This window comes from Chrysemys picta, chromosome 2 (genome assembly GCF_011386835.1).
Source record: "Chrysemys picta bellii isolate R12L10 chromosome 2, ASM1138683v2, whole genome shotgun sequence".
Taxonomy (NCBI): Eukaryota; Metazoa; Chordata; order Testudines; family Emydidae; genus Chrysemys; species Chrysemys picta.
This window is the reverse complement of record NC_088792.1, coordinates 151,240,632-151,267,344: the sequence shown is the minus strand read 5'-3', so window position 1 is coordinate 151,267,344 and position 26,713 is coordinate 151,240,632. Positions and strand designations below refer to the sequence as shown.

General features: G+C 43.6%; 1 protein-coding gene across 7 annotated transcripts in view; it reads left to right on the top strand.

Moving 5' to 3' along the window:
- SLC4A5 (solute carrier family 4 member 5) overlaps positions 1–26,713 on the top strand; it is a 133,578-nt gene that overhangs the window by 7,382 nt on the left and 99,483 nt on the right. For 5 of the 7 annotated variants that reach the window (XM_065584400.1, XM_065584401.1, XM_065584399.1 and 2 more), the window contains 3 exons: positions 7,080–7,175; positions 8,370–8,561; positions 26,474–26,603. In XM_065584400.1, the coding sequence (XP_065440472.1) occupies positions 7,103–7,175; positions 8,370–8,561; positions 26,474–26,603 (395 nt within the window). In that variant the 5' untranslated portion in view covers positions 7,080–7,102. Of the gene's footprint in view, positions 1–7,079; positions 7,176–8,369; positions 8,562–11,811; positions 12,028–26,473; positions 26,604–26,713 lie in introns of those variants that run through there. The other 2 variants (XM_065584403.1, XM_065584402.1) reach the window with 1 other exon arrangement.

Genomic DNA, 26,713 nt, shown 5'->3' with positions numbered 1-26,713 from the left:
CTATTGTTGTTGTACCCTTAATTATATCACTTTTGGTATGTAATAAGATGACAACTCCTCTGAGAAAAGTAATGTTTGTTTTCCTCGTGCCCTATAATAGAATCTATCACATAGTTGTCACGATTTTTGAAGGAATGTTCTTGTGGAATATGAGAGATTTTAGATGTTATGTATTTTAATCTGAAGAGAGACGCTCTCTCTTTATAATGCTAGAGTACCTGTTGTCATTTTGTCTATAAATCCTACTCATGCACATAAACACGAGGAAATCTCCCCCCGCCCCCATCTTTATATATTTCTATTGTAAAAATAGAAATTCTAGGACCACCACCCCCTGCTGTGGGAATCTCTCTAAATGTTTAAAACAATGTGATAATCAGCAGTTACATTGAACCACTACATCAATAGTTACTATTGGACCACTTTTTCTCCTGTAGGCTTGGAAGAGGGAGAGGGAATGTTATTTCTATTTTGAAATTCTTGGCAGCTGCTCAGGGGGTTTCTACACTTACAGCACTGCACCAACGTACACATAGTGAAGATGCTACTTACACCGATGGGAGAGCTTCTCTAGTCAGCTTAGGTACTTCTCCCTGAGAGACGGTATGTCGATGGGAGAAGCCCTCCCATCAAGCTATCTATACCAGGGACTAGGTTGTTATAATCCATGTAGATTTTTCCACACCCCGGAGTGACATAATTATACTGACATTTTGTAGTACAGAGACCAGGGCTAAGATATAAGCAGATAAAGTTCTGTATATTGAGATTAAAACCTCTGAAGCTAACAAAAATATCTGAATGTGTGCGCGTGTGGATCTAGATACATAGAAACATTCCAAATGTGGTAATGTTGATGGATAGAGAATGTTAGTCTGTACGTTTGAGAAGCAGTTTCCATGGTCACACGCCCCTTTTTCGTTTGCTCACAACATTCCCCGAAATGTCTTCGTGGGCAGTAAATGTGCATATGTTTAATTATGAATCTCTCTAAAGTATACTGTTAGTTCTAGGCTGTGTCTACACTACAGCGCCTATGGCAGCATAGCTGTGTTGGCATAGGCCCCTAGTGTAGGGGCATCAGATGTCAACAGTAGGCGTTTTAGCTGCCTAGTGTAGATGCAGCATCTGTCAACAGAAAGAGGTTTTTCTGCCAATATAGGAACACCACCTACCTGACAACACTAGCTGTGCCGACAGAGACACTCTTCTAATCGCATAGCTACATCTACACTAGGGGTTTTGTTGCCATAGCTGCATCACTAGAGGGTGTAGGGTTTTTTGCACATCCGTGACTGGTTAATGGCTATGTCAGTATAAGTGACCCCCCACACTGGGAGACAGCAGCCCAGGATAGGGATAACTGGAGAAGACTTGTCAGAGAGGGAACGTCCACTTTTGAGGAAAACCGCCTTGCCCTGGTTGCAGAAAAACGCTATAAAAGAAAGACAATTGTCACGCAGCAATTGTGGCCCAACCCTGTCTTCCAAAACCACTTACAATGTCTGCCAACGAGCCCGTGGCTCAAGGATCGGATTCCTCAGTCACCAAAGGCCCCATGAAAAATAAAACATGTGAAAGATCATCCTAGACCCGAGGGATTGCCGATAAGTGTAGAACAGACCATAGAAACACCTTTGTCCAGATCCATCTCTTAGTGAACCAGAAGAAAAGGACAAGAGAATAATTGAGCATACAAACAGACTATATCTGTTCCTGTTTAGCCAGAGTCTTGGTGACCATGTTAACAAGGGCTGTTTGCAGAGATGCGAAATGAGTCTCTTCAGAAGACTCCCTACTCAAAAAGGCATTTAGAAAGAGCACAACATCATGGCAGCACATCCTAATACCGCACATCATAGACCAGAAAAGTTAAGCTCAGCTGGTTTGTTGAGGACCCCAAAATGGAATTAGACTTGATTTACCTTCAGTTTAGAAGGGATCGTTATTTCGTACACTATATGGCATAAGAAGTCTACCCCTCTGATCCATTCTTTTCATTCCCTTCTGCATCTCAGGTACCCATCACTTGTTTCTTTGCCCTCCTTTCATACCCCAACACTGCCGGTTCCTTTCTGTCTTTGGCCTTGTCTTGTTAATAGGCAGCAGCTTTAAAACAAACAAAAGGAAGTATTTTTTTCACACAACACACAGTCAACCTGTGGAACTCCTTGCCAGAGGATGTTGTGAAGGCCAAGACTATAACAGGGTTCAAAAATATATTCATGGAGGATAGGTCCATCAATGGCTGTTAGCCAGGATGAGCAGGGATGGTGTCCCTAGTCTCTGTTTGCCAGAATCTGGATGGGCGACGGGAATAAATCACTTGATTACTTGTTCTGTTCATTCCCTCTGGGCCACTGTCAGAGTACAGGATACTGGGCTAAATGGACCTTTGGTCTGACCCAGTATGGCTGTTCTTATGTACACTTAAAAGTTTTGCCGGTATAACTATAGTGGTAAAAACTTCCTGGTGTAGATGCAGTTGTAGTAGCAAAATAAGTCCTTTTGATTTGTAAAGCTTTTTCTGGTTCAACAAACAAAATAAGTTATATCAGCAAAATCTGTTTTTTCTGGTGTAACTGCATATATTGGGGCTCTTGCAGGCATAGCTAGTTCATGTTAATCAAAACAAACAAAAAAATCACAACCCTAACAAAATAGCTATGCCAGCAAAGCTTTTAAATGGCTTTAGGGTTTTATACGGTCATCCATCTCCTAGTATCTGAGCACCTTCCATATACAATTGATGTCCATAACCAAGTCCCTTGTGGACCTCATAGTCTCTGACAATTCTCACTTCTCAAGGTAAAAGGTCTGGTTTGGATTAAGTTTATTTATGTGGTTGCTTGGTTTCAGATTGTGGGGATTTCTTTGGGGGTTCGCTGGAAGGGGCTGTCACTGTTTCAGGTCCTCTTCTCATCTATCAGCTGAGTCGCCCATCCCAGATCCTAGTCTGACATTTTTATTGCTCAGACCCTTTCTGTTACACATTTTCTAACATGACTTTCCTATCTTCTCTTCAAATCCTGGAACCAGATAACCTTTAGTTTCATGAAGTCAAGGCCTGATGTCAGGTTACATTTGCACTAGTGCAATTTGAGCACTCAGTGTGTGCACAATTGCATATCCTAAAGAAAGTGTTTATCTACATAAATGGTGCTAGATACACACTGGCATGTGCAAATACCCAATCTGGCGCACACCGTTGTGGTAACTAAATACCCAAACTTGGCAATTTGCGTCCCGGTGTCCTGAAAATCGGACCCAATCAATTGTGGTTTTTTTTAAGAGTGTTGCAACATTCATGTATTAATCTCTATGGCCTAAATAAAATTCTTTGAGCCCTGTTCCTACACTGCCTCCCCAGTGAATGTCAACGGTTCAGGACTAGGCTGGCAGTCAAGAAACCCAAATTCTGTTCTCTCCTCTGACATTAGCTCCTCATCTGTCAGCTATGGCTAATGACACTGACACGTCTTTGTAAGGCACCCTGAGATCTATGCTGAAAAGTGTTCTGTAAGGGATGTGTGGTTATTATCTAAGTCTTTATTCTCCAGTTACAATGAATATTTGGCTCATTGGCTTATTATTGTGAGGCTACTTATGAGTGATGGGGCTGTGCGCAATGGCTTGGTCTTTGTAGGGTTACTCAGTGTGTTGGGCTGTCATGCTGGTTTGTTTCTGTAGGGTTCTAGGAGGTTGAAATTGATTCACTTTTTAGGGCCAAGCCCACTAACATAAATTAAAAAAAAAAAAAAAGAAAGGAGACTCTAGAGAACACTCCCACCCATATCTAGGAATGGGAATCCATTTTATTTTTTATTAGTAAAATACCCTTGACTTGTACCCTAAGTGCAATGGACAGACCAGGTTCTTGTTTATGGACCTGGCCGTATACAGAGATCAAATCCAGCTGCGCTTATGTAAGCACAGTCCCCCTACCCCCCACGGAGTCAATAGACATTTTGCCTGCATAACAGTGACGTAGTCTGGATCTAAGGATTCAGCCCAAAATGCACCAAGAGCTCTGCTTTCTAAGAAGGAATCATTTAGGGTCTCCCATTGAAACTAGACCATTTAATTCAGTAGCAGCAAGATTGGGCACTATGAGCCCAATCCAAAGCCCCTAAAGTTGATTTGAAGACTCCCATTGATTTTAATAGGCTTTGGAGCAGGCCCCTTGTTTTGTAACCTGGTCTGACATGAGAAATGCCACTTCAGGTGGAATGTCCTCAGTCAGTGCACGCATATGCCATCATCTTTATACCAGTATAACCAGTCCACCCTTAGGGGTTGCACCAGTTTAACTAAATAGGTTTCTTTCTATCGATTTTAGTTAAATCAGTACAAAAACTGTAAATAAACCCCGATTCACCGATGTGGGACAAGGACTACCTCTTGTATTGTTTTTGCACAGCACCTATCACAATAGAGCCCCAAGCTTGGTTGGGGCTTCTCAATGCTACTGTAATATAAATAAGATAAGATAAATGACAAGGTTATTCTGTTTCCTGATTGGCTGACTGCAGCTTTTAAACAGGGATAATGGTCTGAATATATGGACAAATAATCATTTGTGAAGATTTTGCACTTCCAGACATACCCGGTAGTTAAACGAATGCTTGCAAATAGAGAATAACATGACCACGCTTCCCTCAACAACCTAAACTCAGTACTTTATTCACTATTACTTTTGCAAATCTTTTTTTTTTTTTAAACTGATCAGCTCTGATAATGTTTGATGCCTTCTCTTGAGAAAACAAGAGCTGGCCATTAGTTTGTGATGGTACTCAGAGCCCAGAGCTGGCTATCTGATCACTCTCAAAGTGACTTTGAAAGGCATTGATTTTACTGCCACTACTAGTAACCATCCTCTTGTCTTCATCAAGTGTGAAGGGCAATCACTATAGGTGAGATAATTAGGAAACTAATTACTATTCTTGATGAAAACACAAAAACTCCATTCAAAATAAAACCGTATGTGAGAATTATGAGCAAAAAGCAGGACAAATATTTACCAAAATGGGTCGGTGCATGATGAAAATGCAAATTCCACTTAAGAGAAGCAGCAGGACAATAATACTTTGCATCTGTAGATCACTTTTTTATATACTTTTTTCATCCTCACAGCACTTCATAAAGGGAGGTCAGTATCATTTTTTTTTAAGATTGGGGGGGAAAACTTCAGCAAAGAGGTGGAATGACTTTCCAGAAGTCTCAAAGCAAAGTCTGCACTACAACCCAGGTCTCCTGTCTCCCAGCCCCACGACTATAACAACTAGACTGCTTTAGCCTTTCGCTTCTGAAAACTGTGATATCCCCAGCAAGCCAGTCTGCCTAACCAGGCCAGCATCTGCACTTGGCATACTCTTTAAAGCCTATGACCGGTGGAATTGCCAGCAGTTACAAGTTAGCCCACAGCTCTTTCTAAACAAGCACCTTTATTTTAAGGGGAAAGCATTACAGAGAAAACATATTAAAATATATGTTTAATATGTACACACTTGCAGAGATCACCACCCGCCCCCAACTCCAATTTTAGGCTATGACAGGTGTCAGTCCTTCCAACCCTTCCCTAAGGATTGGGACCCCTGGCCCCTGCCTTGGACAGAAGGTCCTGTCTGTTGGCTGGATCTGAGAGAGCCCTTAATTTAAACTCAGGCTATTAATCCAAAAGTCCTTTCTTTGTCCAGTAGCTTCTGGAGAATCCGGTTTGAAGCAATATATATGAGCCTCTTCAGGTGGCGGTGCCCCTATGGACATATTAAAACCTGAGTGAATTTGCCTAATCATCCCTCCGCCTCCAGCCACTGTTCTTCGTTCCTGGAGGGCTGTGGTCACCGTCTCCAATGGAATTTCATACAGTCCCAGGCCCACAATGAGTTCTCCCAAAGATATGGCAGGAAATTGCCATATATGTGTCTGTCTGTCTCTAGGAGTGACTGGGTAGTTCAGTCTCCACGGCCTGTCTAGTTCTTGGCCTTTCTGTTGAGACAGCCAGTTAGGATCGGTGGTTGTGATGTAGATGCTAGGAACTGAGCTGAGAACCTCATGTTGCCCAAGTCATCAGACAAACGTCAAAAGCCGTTGCTACCTAATCACCCATTGCAATGAGTCACATTTGAACTTGGTGATATATGGCCTGGTGCAGCCACAAGGAGAATCAAAAGGACCGGGTTTTTTTGTTCTGTGTTTGTACAGCACCTAGCACAGTGAGGTCCAGGTCCATGATAGAGCCCCTACATGCTACAGGAATACAAATAATAAGGAGTAATAAAAAGGGAAGCCTTTCCTTTGACTTTAATGGCAGTTGGATCAGGTACCTACAGCTCGGATAGCTTCTGTATCTCATTACAAACCTCCTAAGCTAGCTAGTTCCCTTACAGAAATAATATTAAAAACCCAATCACCTCTGTGAATTTAGGCCTCTTGTTCATTAAATATTTCCCTTGTAATTATTTATGCATATTGCAGTAGAAACTAGGAGCCCCAGTCATGTACCAGCTGCCCATTTTGCTAGGCCCTGTACAAACACAGAATGAAACAATGTCTTCAGACCTTCTTCTCTCCAATGCTTTGCCTGTTTTGTCTATTTAGGCTGTAAGTTCTTGGGGCAAGGACTGTCTCTCACCAGCTGATTGTACCGTGCATAGCACAATGGTCGCCATCTCTGTTGGGGTCTGTAGGCACTACTGTAACACAAATAACATTTATTAAGCAACGTCCTTCACACTGCTCCCCAGCAATATGTCTTAGCCCAGATCCGGCAGAACCACCTCAGGGGATCGGCGAGAAACTCCAGCCTTCGTCAGTATTGATTTATTATTTATTTATATTGCAGGAGCATCTAGAAAAAGGACCTGGCCCCACTGTGCCAGGCACTGTACAAACACAAAACTAAAGGATGGCCCCTGCCCCAAAAAGATGACAATTTTAATAATAGTCTCTTTCCACTGATGTGGAGCTAGATGCCTCTCTCTAGAGAATCTCTTATTGATCTAAAATGAAAATATTTTTTCTTAAAAGTCATGTTCTAATTATTTTTCTTTCTTTCCCGCCCCCCTTGAATCCCTCAGCTCTCTCCTCTCGTGGTTCAGTCATGATGGATGAGGATGATGGATTGAGTGAAAGAGGTCTCAGCAACTCCAGGAAGAGATATGATGATGATGAAGGTAAGAGAAATTCCAGGTGTTCCACAATTTGCCTTGGGAGGCTGATTCTGCTCCCATTGAAGTCCAATGGCAAAACTCTCATTGACTTCAGTGATCGATTGATCTACCTACCTACCTACCTACTTATATGGCCCTCATCACTGCAGTATGTCACAATCATTAATGGATTCGTTCGCCCAAATCCTTCTGGGAGATAGGGAAGTGCTATCTCCATTTATAGATGAAGAACTAAGGCCCCGGACAGCTCTAAGTAACATGTTCATGGGCACACAGGGACTCTGTGGCTGAGCTGTGAATTGAACCCAGATATCCTGAGTCCTAGTCTAATGCCCTGTCTATCCACTAGACCAATGTTTCTCAGCTCATGGGTCATGACAACCAAAGGGGTTGCGAGGCATTGAAAAACGTATTTGTTCGGAAGAAAAGAAAATCTCACTCCTCACACACCCTTACTCTTCAAAGTCCAGTATTCTCTATCAACTTCTCAAAGCACATACACAAATAAGACTTATTGTTATCCTAGATACCTTTTTTTACTCTTTTATATTAAATGTAAGGGGGACATGAACGTTTTTGACTTTGACTAAGAGGTGGACAGTTTGAGAAGGTTGAGAAACCACTGCCTTAGACTTCGTACTAGACAGCTGACGCCCGATCCTGAGAGGTGTTGAGCACCCACAACTCCTGTTGAAGTCTGTGGAAGCTGTAGCACCTCAGCACGTCTCAGAATAGGGCTGTTCAGTTGGTCTGAAGACTATTTTGCAGGGTAATATTCCTTGGAGTAATGGAATAGAGAAGTGATGCCAAAATTCAAGGCAAAATGGATAAAATTTGTCACGTTTCCATCTAAATAAGGAAAAACGTACTTTGTGGAGGCGAAACATGGTTTGGCACAGTCTTGCACCCCGATGTATCAGTGGGGATGCATGTTATGGTGCTTCTAGGGGTGCTGATGAGATGCAGAACCCATGGGCTTGCCTACTTGTGGACTCCATAGCATCGATGGGTTTGGGAGTAGCCAGACATCTTTGTTAGCATGATAGTAATGTTTGGTGTTTCAGGCCTAATGGGGTGGGGAGAGCATATGGAAGAACTGGCTTTTATCCACAAGTGAAAAGCTGTGAGGTTTGTACACCCAGAGCCCTGCTTCTGCATGGAAAGTTCCTTGGTGGGTTTCTTTTTTCTCCATTGCAGACTACCATTCCATTTACATCGGGGTGCCAATGCCACGGGGCTACAGGAGGAAAAGGCGCAGACGGAGATCCACCTCCAGCCGGGATAAAACCAGCGAGAATGAAAGGCTCTACGAGCGCCAGGACCGCTCAGATACCGATGAAGGAGGGCAAGCAAGCTACGACAATGGGAACGACAACGCCAGCAGGACGAGTAAGTCCCAGTTGTGCTACACCCTGCAATCAAGAAAAGGAATTAGGCTCTCGCTAGATCAGATTTCCTGAGGTGGTCTGTGCGGTCCTCTATAATGCTTGCATCATTTTTTTCAACAAATTGTGTTTTTCATTTAAAAAAACAGGGCTTGAATTCAATTCCAAATTTGGCCAATTTAAAAAAAAAAAAGGTGAAAAACACCTGAAACTGCCAAATCGAAATGAAAAATTGGAAAACAAAATCATTTGAAGTTGACCGAAAACATTTTGGTTGACTCTAAATGAATCAAAACACTGGGGAAATATCATTTAGAGGTATAGAAACATTTCATTCAGTTGAAAATTAATTTTTTTCAGCTTTTCAACTGGACAAAAACTTTTGAAAGTTTCATTTTGGGTCAGATTTTTTTTTATTATTATTATTATTCAATTCAGCCCCAGACCCAAAAAAACATTATTCACTCAAGTTTAGTCCTCTGTAGCGCTCAAGCTGACATAGCCTTTTGTGCCTTCACCACAAGGGGACAGTACTCAGATGTTCCAGAGCTGGCTTTGTACTCCCCTAATTCCCACAGCTGCCAGGGGCCGATTTGGTACTTGGCTGCTTAAGAATGGCCTAAAGGATTCTCTAAATTATAGGTGGTTGCACTGGCCACAAAGGGTCTGTTCAGGCAGCTCAGGGCTGCTGAAGCACAAGTCTTGTTGCCGGGATCTCTTTCAGCCCATGCAGTTTAGGAAGAGTGAGCTGGATTCAGTTCTGCTTTGTGCAGCATCAGCAAATTTGTCAGGTATGTTCTGACTGTAGAATTGAAACATAAGAACGGCCACACTGAGTCAGACCAATGGTCCATCTAGCCCAGTGTTCTGGCTTAGGGACACTCGGAGCATGGGGTTGCGTCCTTGACTAGCTTGGCTAATAGCCATTGATGGACCCATTCTCCATGCAATATAATTGTTAGAGATGTTTGGACTGTTTTGTCCAGTCTAATTTTACAAGCCGCCCCCCACCCACCCCAAAAAATAGGACTTCCACCATTTTCCTCAGGAAATGCACAGCTTAATAGATCTCATTGTCAGAAAGCTTTTCTCCTTATATTCAGCATAATTTCATCTGACCACTCATAGCTATGCCCTGTGTACTGGCCACACCAAATAAATTTCTCTCCATCCTGCATGTTTATGAAACCTACCCACTGGTTTATTTTGTATTTTGTGTGACGTGTAGTGTGTTTCCTGTAGTGGCTGGTCCGCGTACAAGAGCCTATTACTGTTAATAGCAAATGTGGTACTCCTCTAGTTCAAATGGTAACCGTCCTTGCTTTTAGTGTTGAAGGTCCTGGGTCCGTTCTCTGCTGATAAAACATGGTAAAGAAAGTAGCATTTGCAGCCTGTAGGTACAATTATGGTCTCTTCTTCGCTATTCTAAATGGTACCAAAAACAAGAAGAAGATAGCCTTAATTTTTCAAGTCCCATGACACCAGCAATTTGAAAACACACCTTTTCCTTTGTAAGCAGAGCAGATGTGATATGTTAGCCTTTGAAAGAGTCCGTATGTAATGCAGCAAGGTCATTTCAGTGCTGTGTTTTCAAAGTGTTATTGTGCTGTAAGTAATTAATGTTATTTCCTACTTCTTACTAAACAATAGAGTTAATAGCCCGTATTTCTGGTCATTGAATTATGACTGAATGCAGTGCCTTTTTGCTGACCATTTTCTGGCTTTACTTTTTGCATTTTTTCCATCCTGACTTAATTGCAATATTTATAAAGTGCTTTGAGATCTACTGATGAAAAGCACTATAAAAGAGGTAGGTATTATTTCTCCTAGTTTATTATTCCAATTGCAGTAGCGTCTAAGAACCCTAGCTGAGGGTCAGGGCCCCATTGTGCTATGCAGTACACAGAAAATAACAAAAAAGACCGTCCCTGTCCCAGGGAGCTCACAGACTAGATGTCAGACAGGACATGACAGGTGAACAGAGAAGACCGGCAGGGGCGGGGGTGGGGTGGTGAATGGGAGGGTGAGTTAGCAGAATGACCAGAATTTAGCAGAAAATGTATTCGTTGCTCTAATATATTTCAAGGTGTCATGTAATCATAGTTGTTAGAGACAGGAAAGACCCTATTGGGTCACATCTAGTCTATTTCTTCACCAGAGTAGGATTGTTCCCTACAGTTTATTCCCTAGAGCCTTGTCCAGTCTAGTTTTTAAAGCTCCTTAGCAAAGATTAACATTTTACATAGCAAAATAGCTGTCAATCTTCGTTTTAGCCCCAATATAGATGTTCTCTTCTTTTTGCTCATTTAAGAGTGCACTAAACCAAACTGCTGTAGGAGCTGGATCACAAAAAGTGACCTGATATAGGGATTTGCTTTAGAATCCTCTCTTTAAGAGCACAATTTTGTACTCACCATAGATTCTGCTTGCGATTCATTCATGCTTTTCACTGGCAAAGCATTCCAGCAATTCCCTGGCAAAAGTGCACTTGTAAAACCAGAGTACCAGTCTGGAAATCATGCCTGTAATTCCTTATACTTAAACTTTGTTTTCTTTCACTGGGCAAAGCATAGTGTCCCAGTTAGTTATTCAATGTGACTTACATATAGAGGCCGTGCATTAAAGCTAAATGATAGCAAACCTGTAGGATCAACAGCGCAGGCTTGTCTTCTATTTGACGGTCTCCAATAAAAGGTGCTGGAAATGGTAAAGGTTTCTGACTGTGGCTAGTTATGGGGAGTACAGTCCTTTGTAGTTGTTGCAAGTTGTTTCTGAATAATGCAGCATTTACAAAGCAAGCGTTCGCAATTGTGTATTTGAAACAGTCTCCAAAGCACTTAGTGGAGCACTCTAACCCTGCATAAAGTCCTCAATTTACCTTACCTTGAAGGAAATAAATCCAATGCAATATTCCTGATGGATGGATGTCAGTATCTGAAGATGAGGCCCAGCATGCGTATGATGCAATATGAAGGAACAGTAAAGCACGAGGCACATGGAGAATCCAAAACATTTAGGATTTAAACCAGCTAAAATAGGGCCTGTTCAGCAGTTCAACTCATACTTTGGCAGAACTCCCATTGACTTCTGTGGGGAATTTTGCCTGAGTAAAGAGGCATAGGGCTCTGTCCGTGCTTGGAATAAATATGTGCAGCATTTCTGAAGTTGTAGAGATTATATCAAAACCTGTGCCGCTGCTCCCATCCTCCCACCTCTCTCTCATTCCCCCCCCCCCCATTCACTCTCTCTCACACACACCAGTTCGCTCACCTCTTGTACAGGCATCTCGGTGGATTTGGTAACTTCACGTCATGAGAGCTGAAGAGAGAGGAAAGTGCTTTATATTCTCTATAATCTGCTCATTAAGCTGTGGAGTTTAACAAGACTGAGTGGATAAAGGAGGAAGTTTGGGGTGGTTTTTGTTTGGTGTGGTGTACGTTTAACGGGGCAAAGAATGCAAACCATTCCAGGTAAGAACTATTCCACATGCTATTTCCATTCTCTTTCCAGTCTTAAAAACCTTGGTGTTCCTGGGCTTTGTTTCTTGCTTACAAAAGCCATTTTTTAACTGATCTAGGGGCCGGTAAAACGCGACAGCATTGTTTCTGTTTGCAAGTGTAAGAGAAATTGATTAGCAAGACAGTGTGGCATCTTGGAATGTGATGTGCTTGCTGAAAATAAACTTTTTGGTAGCAAACACAGCTCCTTCATGTCTGGGGGGGGTAAGAAAGGTGTTTTTGACTGGTGTCACTGTCCCTTCCAGCCTACAAACGTAGGGATACTGAGCCTTAAAAATGTGGCACAGCTGACCCCAAAAAATATAACACAAGGAGTTAAGCAGTAAGCCCACATGCTTGCTAGAGAGAGAGAGCCTTCCATTTTGTAGCCCGTTGCTGCATCACAGTGTTCTGGAAGTGGGATAGAAGAGGCAAATTGCATCTAGAATAGGATGTTGGTCTTAGACAGAGGGACAATTTAGAGCGGTGGGCTGAGCTTTTCAATGCATTCTAAGGAATTTGGACATCCAGTTCCCATTAAAATTAATGGAAATTGGGCATCTAAATCCTCTAAGTGGTTCTCAGTCCTGAGGTTCAATAAGTGCTGCTGCTGGGATGCTTTATTGTAGAAGGCAGCTAGTTGCAAGGATCATCTCTGTTGAACAACCAGTGTTGCTGCTATCCTTCTTTTTAGGGGACAAGGAATGGACAGCAAAGGAGAAAAAAGCCCATTGTATGTTCTGATTGTCCTGCAAAATGAGACCTGCAGAAAATGAATGTCTTTCTTTTGAAGGAATGGATAATTACAATTGTCAAGCACCATTAGATAGTTGGCATTTCAAACAGATGCCAGGTGCTTGTTAGTTATTTGTTATGCCAAGTCTAGCTGGAAACTGCAATCAGTGCCGATAACCTTGTGCACGGCTTTTATTCTTTTAATGGCAGCCACTTTCTATATATGTATATATAATATGAGACACAAGAGAAGCAAAACCAGAGTTGGCCTTTGTTTTGCAAAACCACATTAGCTGGGGCTTTTATCATGTTGGGGAAAGGTTTGGGAAGTAGTTCTCGGGGTTTGGTGCATCTTTAATATAGATATATGCATGTAACAATACGAGTATTACATTGTGTTGTTCTGTGCAATGATCCATTTTAATATAATCTGTTTTATCTGTAGTATTAATGTTGAGCTAAATCTTCAGCTCTGGAAAGTTTGGGGCTTGATTCTGATCTCACTATGGTTTAAATTAGGGGTAACTCCACTAAAGCCAGTGGAGTTTCACTGATATAAAACTGTGGAGAGACCAAAATCTGTCATCTTGGCAATATCTTTCTTAATTCTTTGGGTTTTTTTAAATTACATTAATGTGATCTATTCCTGCCCAAACAGTGGATCTCTTTATGACCTTTGATAAAATTCCTAGCATAAGTGTATGCATTCTGGTTTAGTTTTAGTGAATTGCCTTTCAAAAGTGCAAAAACTCTGCAAGCATTTGGGTCACTTTTGCTCCGAAAGTGCAAAAAGATTTTATTAAACTAGCCGTTCGCATTCGTATGCTCTCGTAACTCAGTGCCCTGCAAGGTGGCCAATGACTCCAAGTAGTAAATTGAGGGAGCGTTCTAATGAGGATAGTTTTAATAAGGCTGAGATGTCAAAACCTTGCAAGAATGTTGTATCAGTGCTTCTTTGAAGATGCCCGGTTTGCGTGCTCAAAATAAAATCACCATTAAATATCTTCCTAGCTGAACATCTGGTATCTTCATTGACGAAGCTGAATGATGTATCAGATTTACCAGCTGAGAAAAATGAATAAGATCCACCTAAGTGCCTGAAATTATGGCCAGGCTAAGATAGGCTTTGTTTATTTCAGGGAGGAAAAGATCCCTCAGGTGAATAAATACCAAGCATTCTCTCCAGCAGCTTCCTGCCCCCACTGCTCAGTGAAGTCCTATCAATGTTGGTTTAGCAAATAACTCTTTGTTCGGGTCAGTGACCCCGGTCAGGGGAACAATGTGACTAAGAGTCTAGAGGAGGAAGAGACCTGAAAAATGATCTTCAGACCTTCCACTTGCATGATATTGAATGACTAGGTGTGCTGTGAATGGAGTGAAGGCAGTAGCTCAAGGATCCCGGCAAAACTGCACAGTGCAGAAAGTACGTGTTATGTGTAGACAGATCGGCTTAGACCTTAAGCTGGGGGAAAGAAAGAAAAAACCCTCTTTTCTAGGTAAATGTTCCCCTTTGTCTTTTGTTTTCGTCAATGGCTGACAAAAAAAAATTTCTTCACAAATGCACTCAGAATAGAAAGTTACAATGTTAAACGACCTTTAGGTACAGATGTAGCCCCCTCACAGTCTTTCATGCATTTATCCTCAGAGCACCGCTGGGAGGCAGGGCAGTGCTATTATCCCCACTGGGGGAACTGAGTCACAGAGAGGCTAAAAGACTTGCCCAAAGTCACACAGGAAGTCTGTGGTGGAGCAGGGTCTCCCAAGTCCCAGGTTTTAGGGCCAAGAGCTGGGAAGATCCAGCCTGGAGAAAAGAAGGTGTCTGGAACTTTGCAAAGGGATGTTAAAGGTAGGACACAATTCCTCTCTGTCATTAGAGACAGAAGAAAGGTGACTGGCTGAAGCTACAGTAGGGAAAATATAGATTAGATTAAAATAGCTACTGACGGTGATGGGAGAAGTTTCCAAGGGCCGTTACGGGTTCCCCTCAATGGCTTGGACTAGGATATGCCCTTTTGTCAAGGCTGGTATAAGAATAATTAACTTGGTACTTGCACATGGCTGCAGAGAGGCTGGCAGCAGGGACTCCAATACAGAATAGCTCTTGTCCATCTCTCCCTCGGTGTCTCTGTGGGATGGAGCCCTTAGAGGGTCCCCAACCAACGAGCTCTGTGCCCCCAGGGGGAAAGTCCTTTCCCTCCAGCTGAGAAAGTTGCATAGAGTTGAGGTTGTCCCCTAACTCCTCCCCCTTCCCAGGGCAAAGCCTGAGACCCTCCCCTCCCCCAACCTCCCCTCCCTGCAACTGTGGCATTTATTTATTATCATGTAGATTTTTATGCTTTTCAAGGCTGTCTTGTGTGTGTGTTCTGTGAAGCACCCATCTGGCTGCCACATCATAATAATCATTATTTTTAACCCATGTTGTTCATCCTCTCAGCGGGGTGATGTATCACAAACCGCTTTCCTATTGATCTGGGGAGAGGGGGTCTAATCTTTTGCATAACAGACCCCGCACTGGCTCTACTGCCATCAGGGAGCTCCATGGCCAGAGGAGGGGGGCTTTTTTGTTTTGTGCATGTACAGTGCCTACCGCAGTGGGGTCCCAATCCCTGCTTATGGCCCCGTGTTGCTACCACAATGCAAAGAATACATCAGCATCATCAAGGTGCAGAGCTTGAACCTCAAGTGACTGTAGCATTGCAATAGAAGGGGACTGATACCATCCTTGTTCTCATGTCCGTGAGCTCCCCATACCATTGCAGGACTGAGGGATCGGATCAGAAAGCGTTACTGGCCTCTCAGCTCAGATCCTCTGCTTTTATCCCAGCATTGCTTTTTGCAAGAGAGATTCTGAAATGTACCTAATGTATGTCGGTCGTGAACTCTCTGGGGTTGTGTCTTCCTTTGTGTTGGTGCAGCAACTAGCACGACAGGCCCCTGATTCCAACCAGAGCCTCAGAGCATGACAATAATTAATAATAATAATAATTAATGACCAAGACTCTGGTGGTGTGGCTTAAGGGTCGTAAGCAGTAAAGCAGGCTAAACTATAATGCAATGGACATCCTAGTCTTTCACGGCAGTTATGAATTCTGCTTCACCTGATTTTTATGGATGGGAAAGGCAGTATTTCTGGCTGCAGCAGGAGGTTTCCTTTTACACATATGTACCAATTTAATTAGCCACTTTCTTGAGTACCGTATTTGGCCGACTTTCTTATTTCCAAGTTCTAGAGCAGTGGGATTCCGTTAACAAAGACATTTTCATAAGTGGATTAACATCTGACACATTAAGAGAGTGCTAAAACCCAACAGTTTATTAAAATACACGGTGTCCGAGGAGACCGACATGTGGTTGGGTTAAACCCTTGTTTGAACAACTCGCCACCAACAGCGGAGGAGACAACCCTCCCAACCCAAACCAGCAGTTCTGCACCTTTGCGGAAGGTCCTGTCCTTGTGTCCAGGTTACTTAGTGAAATGCCAGGGTGATTAGGAGACAAAATTAGTTCTAACAGTATAAGTCCTTCTGGGTACAGGGACTGTATCTTTATTTTGTAATGTGCCAAGAGTATTGTTAGAATGTTAGAAATAATAATTGTAACATGGGCCATTCCGGAAGTCCTTACTCAGGCAAAATTTCTATTGACTTCAATGCCGGAAGTTTGAATCCAGATTTGATCCTGCGAGCATAGGTCTAAACTCCCCTCTTAGCTTTGCAGAGCACAGTTCTCCAAAGGTGGTTCTTATGTGTAACTCAGGCACATGCATGGAGTGGGGAATAGGCTGGAAGAGATTCTCCTGTGCAATTTGGAGAGGAGATTTAGCCCTCAAGTTAGGGACACAAAAAAGTCTCTCAATTTGCAGCCATGTCTGTTACGAACATGATGCTTCATAGGCCAGTGAGCAGGGGATATTAAAGGAGCTGAAGATGGTTTCTCTTCATAACAGGGAAAAAACTGTCGGAAGAATCAGGAGGCCTACATTTTATTCATAGCTCTGCCACAAATTCTGATCTTGTGATGATGGAGGGGCCAGGAGGAGAACATGGCTGGATGGGTCTAGACAGGCTCACTGTGTGACCTAGGGCAAGTCTGGTAAACTCTGTATTCCTCCACTTCCTCCCCTGTAAAACGAAGGGAGGGGGCAGTGTGGGGAGGGGCAATGCCCCGCCAACCTCATGGGGGTGTTTGATGCTAAGTTTGTAATCATTTGTTAAGTGCTTTGAGACCTTCAAGTGGAAGGCACTGAGGAAGTGTGGAATATGATAATTACTACTGGATTGAACCCAGCGTGCATGTAGAATGGGTGTCGCTCTTGTTTGGGGGGGATTATTTTACTTTATACAACTTTGGAGGGGGAGTGTTTGTTTGGATAAGCATGCCATGTAGACTTAGAAGATTCAGGACTGTATATAAGAGGGGAACCACTTACAAGGGGGAGAGAAATGTCAGAATGAGGATGTCTACTGAGTATAAGTAGTGTGAGCGTTGTAAGATCTACAATATATACGTCGACTCAAGGCTTGTCGGCATGAGACAGTATAACATAAATCTCTTTTTAAACCAATATAAACCAGTGCAAAAGGTTGTGTGGGCATTTACTTCAGTATAGGGGTGGTTTATTTTGGTTTAGCTCAGGTCAATCAGGAACAGGTTAAACTAAACTGGGAAAAGGCCTCTCTTGTACCAAAATAAGAGTGTCCACAGAGTCTTTTACGCCAGTGTCATTCTACTGGTTTCAGTTCACACCTCAAGTTATACCGGTGCGACCTTCTCGTGTAGATGAGTCCAGAGTGAGTTTTTCTGGAATTGTCTCTACCTCACGTTCATTCTCTATTTTCATGAGTTATCGCCGTGGACCAGAACCTCACTCAGTGTAAATTGGATAGTTCCATTGGCTTCACTGAACCTGGCTCAATATCTTCAATGGAGTGACACTGATTCACACCAGCCAAGAATCTGGCCCTTTGTCTGGTTTTTGGTCCTGTATATGGGCAGGCCGTTATGTCCCAGAATGGGGGTATACTACAACCTGGGTAAAATTCTCAAAACCATGTAATGAACAGGAGTTAGACGCCTAAATCCCTTTGAGAATCTGGGCCATGGTAGCCTACGTCCCATTGAAAGAAGGACTTAGGGCCAAAGGGTATGCCTATACTGCAGTCACAGGTGTGATTGCAACTCAGGCAGCCACACCCAAGCTAGCTAGTTTGGGTCCCACAGCAGTGAAGCCACTTCAGTCTTGTATAGGCCATGCTGAAGCTTTCATTGCCATGGCTTCACGAATCCAGGGGCCAAACTAGGTAGACTAAAGCTTGATCTGCAGTCACACCCTGCGATTGTGATATAGACATACTCCCAATGACTGAGGGTAACATTTTCAAAAAAGCACCTCTCTGTATGACTCTGACATGACCATACCTTGAGTATTGTGGTCATTTCTGTGTATCTCATGGCTAAAAGGATACTGATGATGAATGGGAAGGAGTTCTGAAAGGAGGAAGAAGAAGAATCTGGAAGGGGGCAGGTTTAGGAGGAAAGATCAAAAGAAGTAGACGTGCTTAGCTTGGCTAAGTGACAACGAAGGGCCAGTCATAACTGCCGGGAAATACTTGAAGGCTGTAAGCGTCCAGGAACAGGGAAGGATCATCTAAAGCAGTTGAATGAATGACGAGAACATTTAGGCTGAATATCAGAAGAGCTGCCTGATAGTGAGATTATTGGCGTGTGGAATAGTCTCCCAAGGGAAAGGGTGGGAATTTATAAACCAGATTGGACAAAACACGAGCAAATGTGCTGAAGGCAGCAATCCTGCAGTGGCAGGGAAAGAGACTGGATGTTCAGAGAGGTGCTCACACTTAGGAGTGTACCTCGTGTGTGTGTGTGTGTGTGTGTGTGTGTGTGTGTGTGTGTGTGTGTTCTCTATTCATTCATTCTTTCCCCATTCCAAGGGATTTGGGTGCCTCAATACTTGGCCCATAGTACTTAGCTTTTCGATCCCACCTTTCTATAATGGGAAGGGCCGAATGCTTCTGTACATTTTTCACATGTGCTGATTATTAGAAAGAGGGGGAAATCTTTTTGATTTTTAAAATTAATAGGTTAGACCAGTCATATAATCCAAATCTAGTAAAAGTACTGGAATTAAGCACTCTGGGAATTAATGTAGTTGTTCTGCCTACGTTGTGTATGTTGTGTCCTATGTGCCTATTGGTGTAACCGCTTGGGGAAGAGAAAGGACGTGTCTCCATCAATTTTGACTCTCCTGTTGATGTCCCCCTCAACATCGCTTCCGAACTCCTGCATTTTCATTCCTGCTCTCCCCCCCACCCCACTAATTTACATAAGTTGTGGCACCTCTGTACGTGCCATGCGATAACGTACGAATACCGCCTTGCAGTTGGCCCAAGGATCTCTCCCTTGGGAATCCCACAGTGGTATTACCTCTGAACAAAGGTGTTCCTCCGCCGCAGGCATTTTTCAGCTGTTTGGAAGCGGACCCAAATAGCACGAGTGAATAGCATTCCAACACACCGGGCGCATGGCACGTTCTTCTGCCAGATTCCTAGCGAGAGTCTTGTGGCCTGCAATAATTGGTGTGTTCTGCTCTGCATAAAGTAGGCCCTTAAATGAGCAGATTGTTAAGGAATCTTAGGAACAGGGAAAGCCTCCTGGCCCAACATGACTGTCGTTATTTGGCAGATGCCACCTTCCTACTTTTTCTACTATCTCCTGCAAATCCCCCAGAAATAGACAATGGTCTAGGATTGCCAGAGCTGGCCTGAGACTCAGTACAGGATTCACGGGGAGGGAGAGCTGCTAATAGTACTGCCTTTTTCGTCCCTCACCATCTTTGCCTTCTAGCCGAGGCTCCATAGAAGTCTCCGCTACCCCAGCGATTTGTAGCACCTACATAGGTAGGTAGATGCTACTGAGGGGCTCTGGGGAATGACCACATTCCTTTGTTGTCTTGACTAGAGTTACTCAATAAGTTAGAGTTTAAAGTCAGAAGGAACAACCAGATCATCTAATCCAGTGATTCTCAATCTATTTACCATTGTGGGCCACATACAATACCTGTATGGCCCTGAGGATGTCACATGGGCCGCAGCTGTGAGCTGTGTGCCGCAAGTTGAGAACCACTGAAAGTCTGACTTCCTGTGTATCAAACACAACCCCACCCATCAACAGAAATGGTGGTAGCATTGGCAGTTTAGGGTACAAGTGGGCCTTCAAGTGACAGGTAGGCTCTGGCCACTTTGTCGTTAGAAGTCTCTTTGAATGGCCCACATAAGGGGATAGAACTGGGGACCTCCAGAGCTTTGTAGATTTCATTGATTCCAAGGCCAGAAAGGACCATTATGATTATCTAGTCTGACCTTCCTGTAGAACCTCTGCAAAATAATTCCTCCAGCAGATCTTTTATTAAGCATCCAGTCTTGATGTAAAAATGGCCAGTGATGGAGAATCCACCACGCCCCTTGGTAAATTGTCCCAATGGTTAATTACTCACACTGTTAAAAATGTACGCCTTATTTCCAGTCTGAATTTGTCTAGCTTCAACTTCTAGCCGTTGGATAGTGTTAGACCTTCCTCTGCTAGATTGAAGGGCCCATTATTACCTACTTGTTCCCTGTGTAGGTACTTTATGGACTATAATCAAGTTACCCTGTAGCCTTCTTTTTGTTAAGCTAAAAAGACTGAGCTCCTTGTGTCTATCACTAGAACACAGATTTTCTAATCCTTTAATGATTCTGTGGCTCTTCCCTTTCCAATTTATCAACAGCCTTCTTGAATTGTGGACACAGGATTCCAGCAGTGATCACACCAGTGCCAAATACAGAGGGAAAATCACCTCTCTACCCCTACTCAAAATTCCCCTGTTTATGCATCCAACAATTGTGTTAGCTCTTCTTCAGATCGGACAAAGGAGGACCTGTAACCCACACTGACCAATGGGCTACATCTACACAGTTAGAAGCCAGCATAGAGCCTGGTTGAATTGGTCACGATGCCTGGAACTTCCTTATGTGTTGTGTTTTGGTGCCCTTCCTAGTAATTTATTCCATGAGCACATGGTATTTCCCTGATTATCTCCATTTTAGTCCTACTTTCCTAATTTTTAGCTTCTGGCCCTAGTTTAGAATCACTCACCTGGGAGAATTCTCAGTCAGCTTTATCAATTGCCCTTCATAACATTGAAGTTGTTAATGGGTCACCTTGAGGCTTCTTGTTTCCCCGTGGCCCCTTCATGTTCCTTCCATTCATGGAAAAGTCCTATACAATGAAATAGGGATGGAAACAATAGGGGTTATAGAAATGTAATAAGGCTCCCTCAAAATTACTCTGAAAAACTTATAGAATTTCATGATGAATGTGACCCTTTGTGTAGGTTTTCCAAACCATCTCATAGAATTCTACAGCAGGGAGAGATGATTATCTCTCAAATTCAGTACGGTGGTTGAGGTAATCTATAGAAAGTTTCTCCTGTTCTATCGCATTAAATAGGATGATACCAAAACTACAGAAACACTACCACTTTCTATTATTCTGCACGACTTTTTCATAAATTAGAAACTAGAGAACTGTGACCATCTTGGTTGTCTGTGCTACCTCTCCTCCGCTGCCCATTTTGAGCTGCGAATGTTAGCTCCCAAGTCTTTTCTACACCAGCAATTTTATTAACATCTCCCACTATGATTCTTGCACCAGTTCCCCTACACTGGTATCGCCGGTGGGAAACCTAGCATAAACCAGCCATCGGTGGTTTTATCGCCATGTTGTCTAGATCTGCTCTGAGCGGAGTTAGAAAAAACAGCCTTGTCAATATCTGTGCTCCCACTGTTGCTACCACCAGTGGAATTTAGCTGGTGTTAGCACAGTAGGAGAAATAGTAATACCCAGCACTTTTCATCAGTAGATCTCAAAGCTCTTTACAAAGGACAGTATCATTATCCCCGTTTCACAGATGGGAGAAACTGAGGCACAGAGTGGGGAAGTGACTTGCTGAACGGCAGAGCCAGGAATAGAACTCAAGTGTCCTGACTCCCAGTCCAGCGCTCTAACCACACTGCTTGCAAAAGCATCTGAGGCAGTTAAGTGCTTGACTACCTTAGTCACTTGAAAATCCCATCCATTAACAAAAAATGCTTCTAGCATAGACGAGGCCAGAGAATGCTGGCATTTTCCACTCAAATGTATGCTGGGGTACGGGGAGAGGGAATGCGTGTTGTGACAGTCAAAGCTGAGTCCCAAAACCAAAGTTATGGGCTTAATGCAAGGATCACGGAGTGAAATTCTGTGGCCTGTGCTGTGTAGGAGGTAAGACTAGAGGGTCAGAATGGTCCCTCTGAAATGCCATTCAAAGAAGGAGCAGCTTTATTTCAGCTGGAATTTAACATGGCAAAAGTTCCCGCAGCAGCCACAACAGATACTCGTTGGGAGCACCTATAGATTCTTAGCTTCCTGTCTTAAGTTGTCATGTGATGTAGCTAGGTTCTGTTAAACAGTTGTCATGTTTCACACCATTCAGTAGGGAACGAATGATTCCTAGTTATGTTGCGTGGGGAAGTTTGTGAATCACTTTTGGTGTAATGATGCTATAGTGGAGAACATGGCACTTTTATAAAAACTGATACTTTTCTAACTCCCCAAACTTTTGTGTAAGGACAGCAGCATGCAGATGCAGTTAGAATTCATCTGAATTATTGTAGTGATGGCTGCTTTTCAGAATGGGGCAGGAGAGGCTATTTAATTGGGTACTATTAATCATGCATATTCTTATTTATCACTCAGTGCTTTCCATCTAAGCTCCTTACCAAAAAGCAGGATTGTTCTCCCCATTTCCCAGGTCGGGAAAGTGACTTGCTCAAGATCACCCAGTGAGTTAATGGCGGAGACAGGACCTACTCCAGTGCCCTAAGCCCTGGATTACCCTGCCTCTCTATCACGCACATCTCTAGGGCCTTCTATTTTCAAAATACCCACAGTAACTCTGGGTGAGCACTACTCCCATTTTCATGGAGACACTCAAAATAATAGTTAATTCATCATCATTAGGAGTCTTTAAATCATGACTGGATACCTTTCAAGAAGACTGCCAATATAGTCTTGACTTTTCCCTGAACTCCCCTGCCTGTTCATCTCCTTATGTAGTGTCTTGTATTATAATTAGACCATCAGCTTTTTGTTCTGGGTTTGTACAGCACCTAGCACAATGGGGTCCTGGTCCATGATGAGGATTCCTAGGCGCTCCGTTGATACAAATCTTGGAGTAGAACTCAGTAGCGTTCTCTTACACCAGGGGAATGGATAACCCCCATCCATTTCAGGAATCACTGCGTGAAATTCCCTGGGCTGTGTTGCATGGAATAATGATATCATAATAATAGATTATCATTATCTGTCCTTAGACTCTAAGAAATGCTGTCTCTGTAGGTAAGAGATGCCATTAGAACTGAGGAGTTCATGGCTTCTAGCCCAGTATTCAGACCACTAGGCCTTGTCTCTCCTAGCCTGGCTAAAGAAGCGTTTATTCTTAACCTCACACACATCAGCAGTGGGTTAGCATTGCGCTGGCTGTTGCCAGCCGCCTTGCATGCTGCCAAGAGATCTAAAAACATGTGAACACAGAGATTTAAGAGAAAATCCACCAAACTCGCTCAGCGATGGAGCAAGCAGTCAGGAGGGCAAGTGTGTGCTCTCCCCCTCCCTGCCCCCCTCACACGGCTACAGGGAATGCATTAGAGTCACTCAGGCGGAACAATTCAAAGGGAATGAACCGGCTCTCTCGGTAATTAAAAATGTCCTGTGCTGCTGAAACTTCTGTCCGCATCCCTGGGTGACATACCACAGCCACAGGCCTAAGCTTACTCTGACGCAGCCGCTCAATAGCGGAGCTTGTCTCGACTGTTCTTTTCTCCCCTCAACACTTAGCGGGAAACAAAGTTAATTTGTTATGACAGGAGCATTAGGCTTTGCTCCGGAGGCTTGAGCCATAAAGAAAGCAAGAAAGGGAAACTCTGAGACCGAGAGAGAGCGCAAAACTCTAAGAAACTCTCTCCCTCTCTCTTTATCTCAGAATTTCACTTTCTTTCTGAGATAGAGAAACAGAAAATGTTGAGAAGGAGGGACAGAGGGGGAGAAAATCCCAGAATAGATGAATAGAAAGAGAGAGCCCTGAAACAGATTTGAATTTGATGGCTGAAAGACGGGTGAATGGGTAACCTCCACCCACTCACATATCACAGCAGGGAAAAAAATATAATTTCTAAAACCGAAACGTTGGGCTAATTTGTACAGCTCCCACTCAGGCAAAACTCCCAATGACATCAATGGAAGTCTTGTCTGAGCAACGATCTCATGTTTCAGCTCAATGTCCGGAGGAAAACAAAGCATAGAAAAGGGGGCAACAAAATTTCCCCCTGTGCTAGAGACCAGGGTTTCTTGTTTCTTACAGGGCTGTATTGCTGGTAGAAGGTGCTGGCTTGACAGCTCTGGACACTGAAGTCCTATGTTTAACTGCAGCAGGCACAGCACAAAGCAAGCTTCTCAACATCCCTCCCTGAGGTGGAGGTGGGACGGTTCAATCTCCGTAACCTATACAAGCCTTGGCTTCTCCACTGAAGCCACCAGCGTGATGTGATGGAAAAGGCAATTGTGCTAGTATTTCTTATTATATGGACACTTGTGCACTGGGATTGGGCTGCACCAAACTCATTTCACGTAGGCCACCAAGCACCAGGCATCAGGTGGGGGAGGGATAGCTCAGTGGTTTGAGCATTGGCCTGCCAAACCCAGGGTTGTGAGCTCAGTCCTTGAGGGGGCCACTTAGGGCTTTGGGGCAAAATCAGTACTTGGTCCTGTTAGTGAAGGCAGGGGGCTGGACTCAATGACCTTTCGGGGTCCTTTCCAGTTCTATGAAATAGGTGTAGCTCCATATATTTATATTATAATTATCAGTCACTCCCCAACCTGGACTGGATTCTAGCTGGTGACTTGGAAGTTAAATGTTCTGTATCTACTTACCAGTCCCCTGAGCCATGCACTGCCACAAAGCCAAAATATCTCACTGAAATGGTGGAACCTTCCTGATCCAGGACCCTGCCCACTAGAACCTAAAGAAAACACAAAGAGTGTCACCATGTCGTGTCACGTTTCTTCCCCAGCGGGTCCAAAGAGTTAAGAAGCTCAGTCCATAAATACTTACCTGGGGATAGCTGAGGGATCTTTAATCTAACAGGTAAAGGCAGGACACGATCCAATGGCTGGAAGCTGGAGCCAGATACATTCAAGTTAGAAATAAAGCACAGATTTTTAACGGTGTGGCAATTCACCATTGGAACAACTTCCCTGGGGAACATGGTAGATTCTCCATCACTTGATGTCTTTAAACAAAATTGGATGTCCCTTTCAGAAAAAAATATATGCTCTAGCTCAACCACAAATACGTGCGTGGTGCAGGAAATGAAATTCTCTGGCCTGTGTTTTGCAGGAGGGCAGACTAGATTAACATCATGGTCCCTTCTGGCCTTAAATACAACGGGTGAAATGTTGGCCCTTCTGTAACCGATGTCAAAATTCCCATTGACTTAAATGGGGCCAGGATTTCATTCTCTGAATCTAGCTGGTGGTTGTATCCACTGATTACCAAAATCGAGAGTGTGCACCTTCCATTCATTACATTTGCCAGTTGTTCTATATTTCAAGCCCTCTTTGTTGAGGAAACTTGGCCTGAATTGCTTTATTGTCTCGGTCTTCCCTGCTCCTCAATGGGCCTCTTGTTTCTGAATGAGTTGTTTCCTCAAACGGCTTATTGTCCTCCAACTGTCCTTTTCACTACAGGATCTAAGATACGCCTGTTGGTCCCCTCCTCCACCCTCACCCTCCTTTGTTTGTCCAAAGCTTTGTGGGTCAGGAGTGACTAATCTTGCTGCCCCAAAAATGCTGAATCACTTTTGTTTGCCATCAAAATTACCCCTTTAGCCTTTGTAGCGTCTTTCCTAGAAAACTAGAACCAGGGGGCTGCTGCTCAGGCTGCCCGAATGGACTGCTACAACTGCACTCTTGGCAGCAAAGAACCCTGCTGCAATCGCTACAGCACAAGATGCCCAGCGAGGTCTTCCCAAGTCGATTTTTCAGCATGAGCAAAACGGAAGAGAAATCAAAGATTGTTTCCCCAACAGGCGGCCAGGTTTGATTAAACTGATCTGACTCTCCACCCAAAATTCAAACCCACAAAACATTTTGGAGAAACAAATTCCATTTTCTTGCTTTGGTTCCTGGTTCTGGCTGGGGCTGAGTTTGAAAGGACCAAATTATCACAAGCAAAGCTGCAGTCTTCATATTTCTTGCCCGGATAGGTATATCTCAGTATCAGTTCCTTGCCTTTGGTATTCTCTACCTGTGGCATTCAATGGTTTAGCCTCCTGAAGTCTGTAGTACTTTGGTCTTATTCTGGTGGTTGGGCTTGGTGTGCAGGTGGTGATCTGTGCTATACAGGAGGTGAGGTATGATCTGGTGGTTCCTTCTGACCTTGAACTCTGTGACTCCATGGCTGTAACCAGGACATATTCACCAGAAAGCTCATTCTCACAAGGTTCCTAGAGCAATTTCGAAGCCGGATTGGTGTGAGAACCATCCACAGTTGTCCAGGGTTAAATGAACTCTTTTTATCTCCTCGCTTTAGTGTCTCCAGCTGCTGAACGCCTTCGTTACATCCTGGGTGAAGACGATGATCCTCCAAACCCCACCCTGTTCACTGAGATGGACACACTGCAGCACGATGGAGAAGAAATGGAGTGGAAAGAATCTGCCAGGTAAGGAGAGGAGACCTCACCAGTGCTGGTGATTCAGTAGGTAGTGTTATTATGCATGTATTGTGGTAGCGCTTCAGATCCGCAATCACGGACCACCACCCCCCATTGTG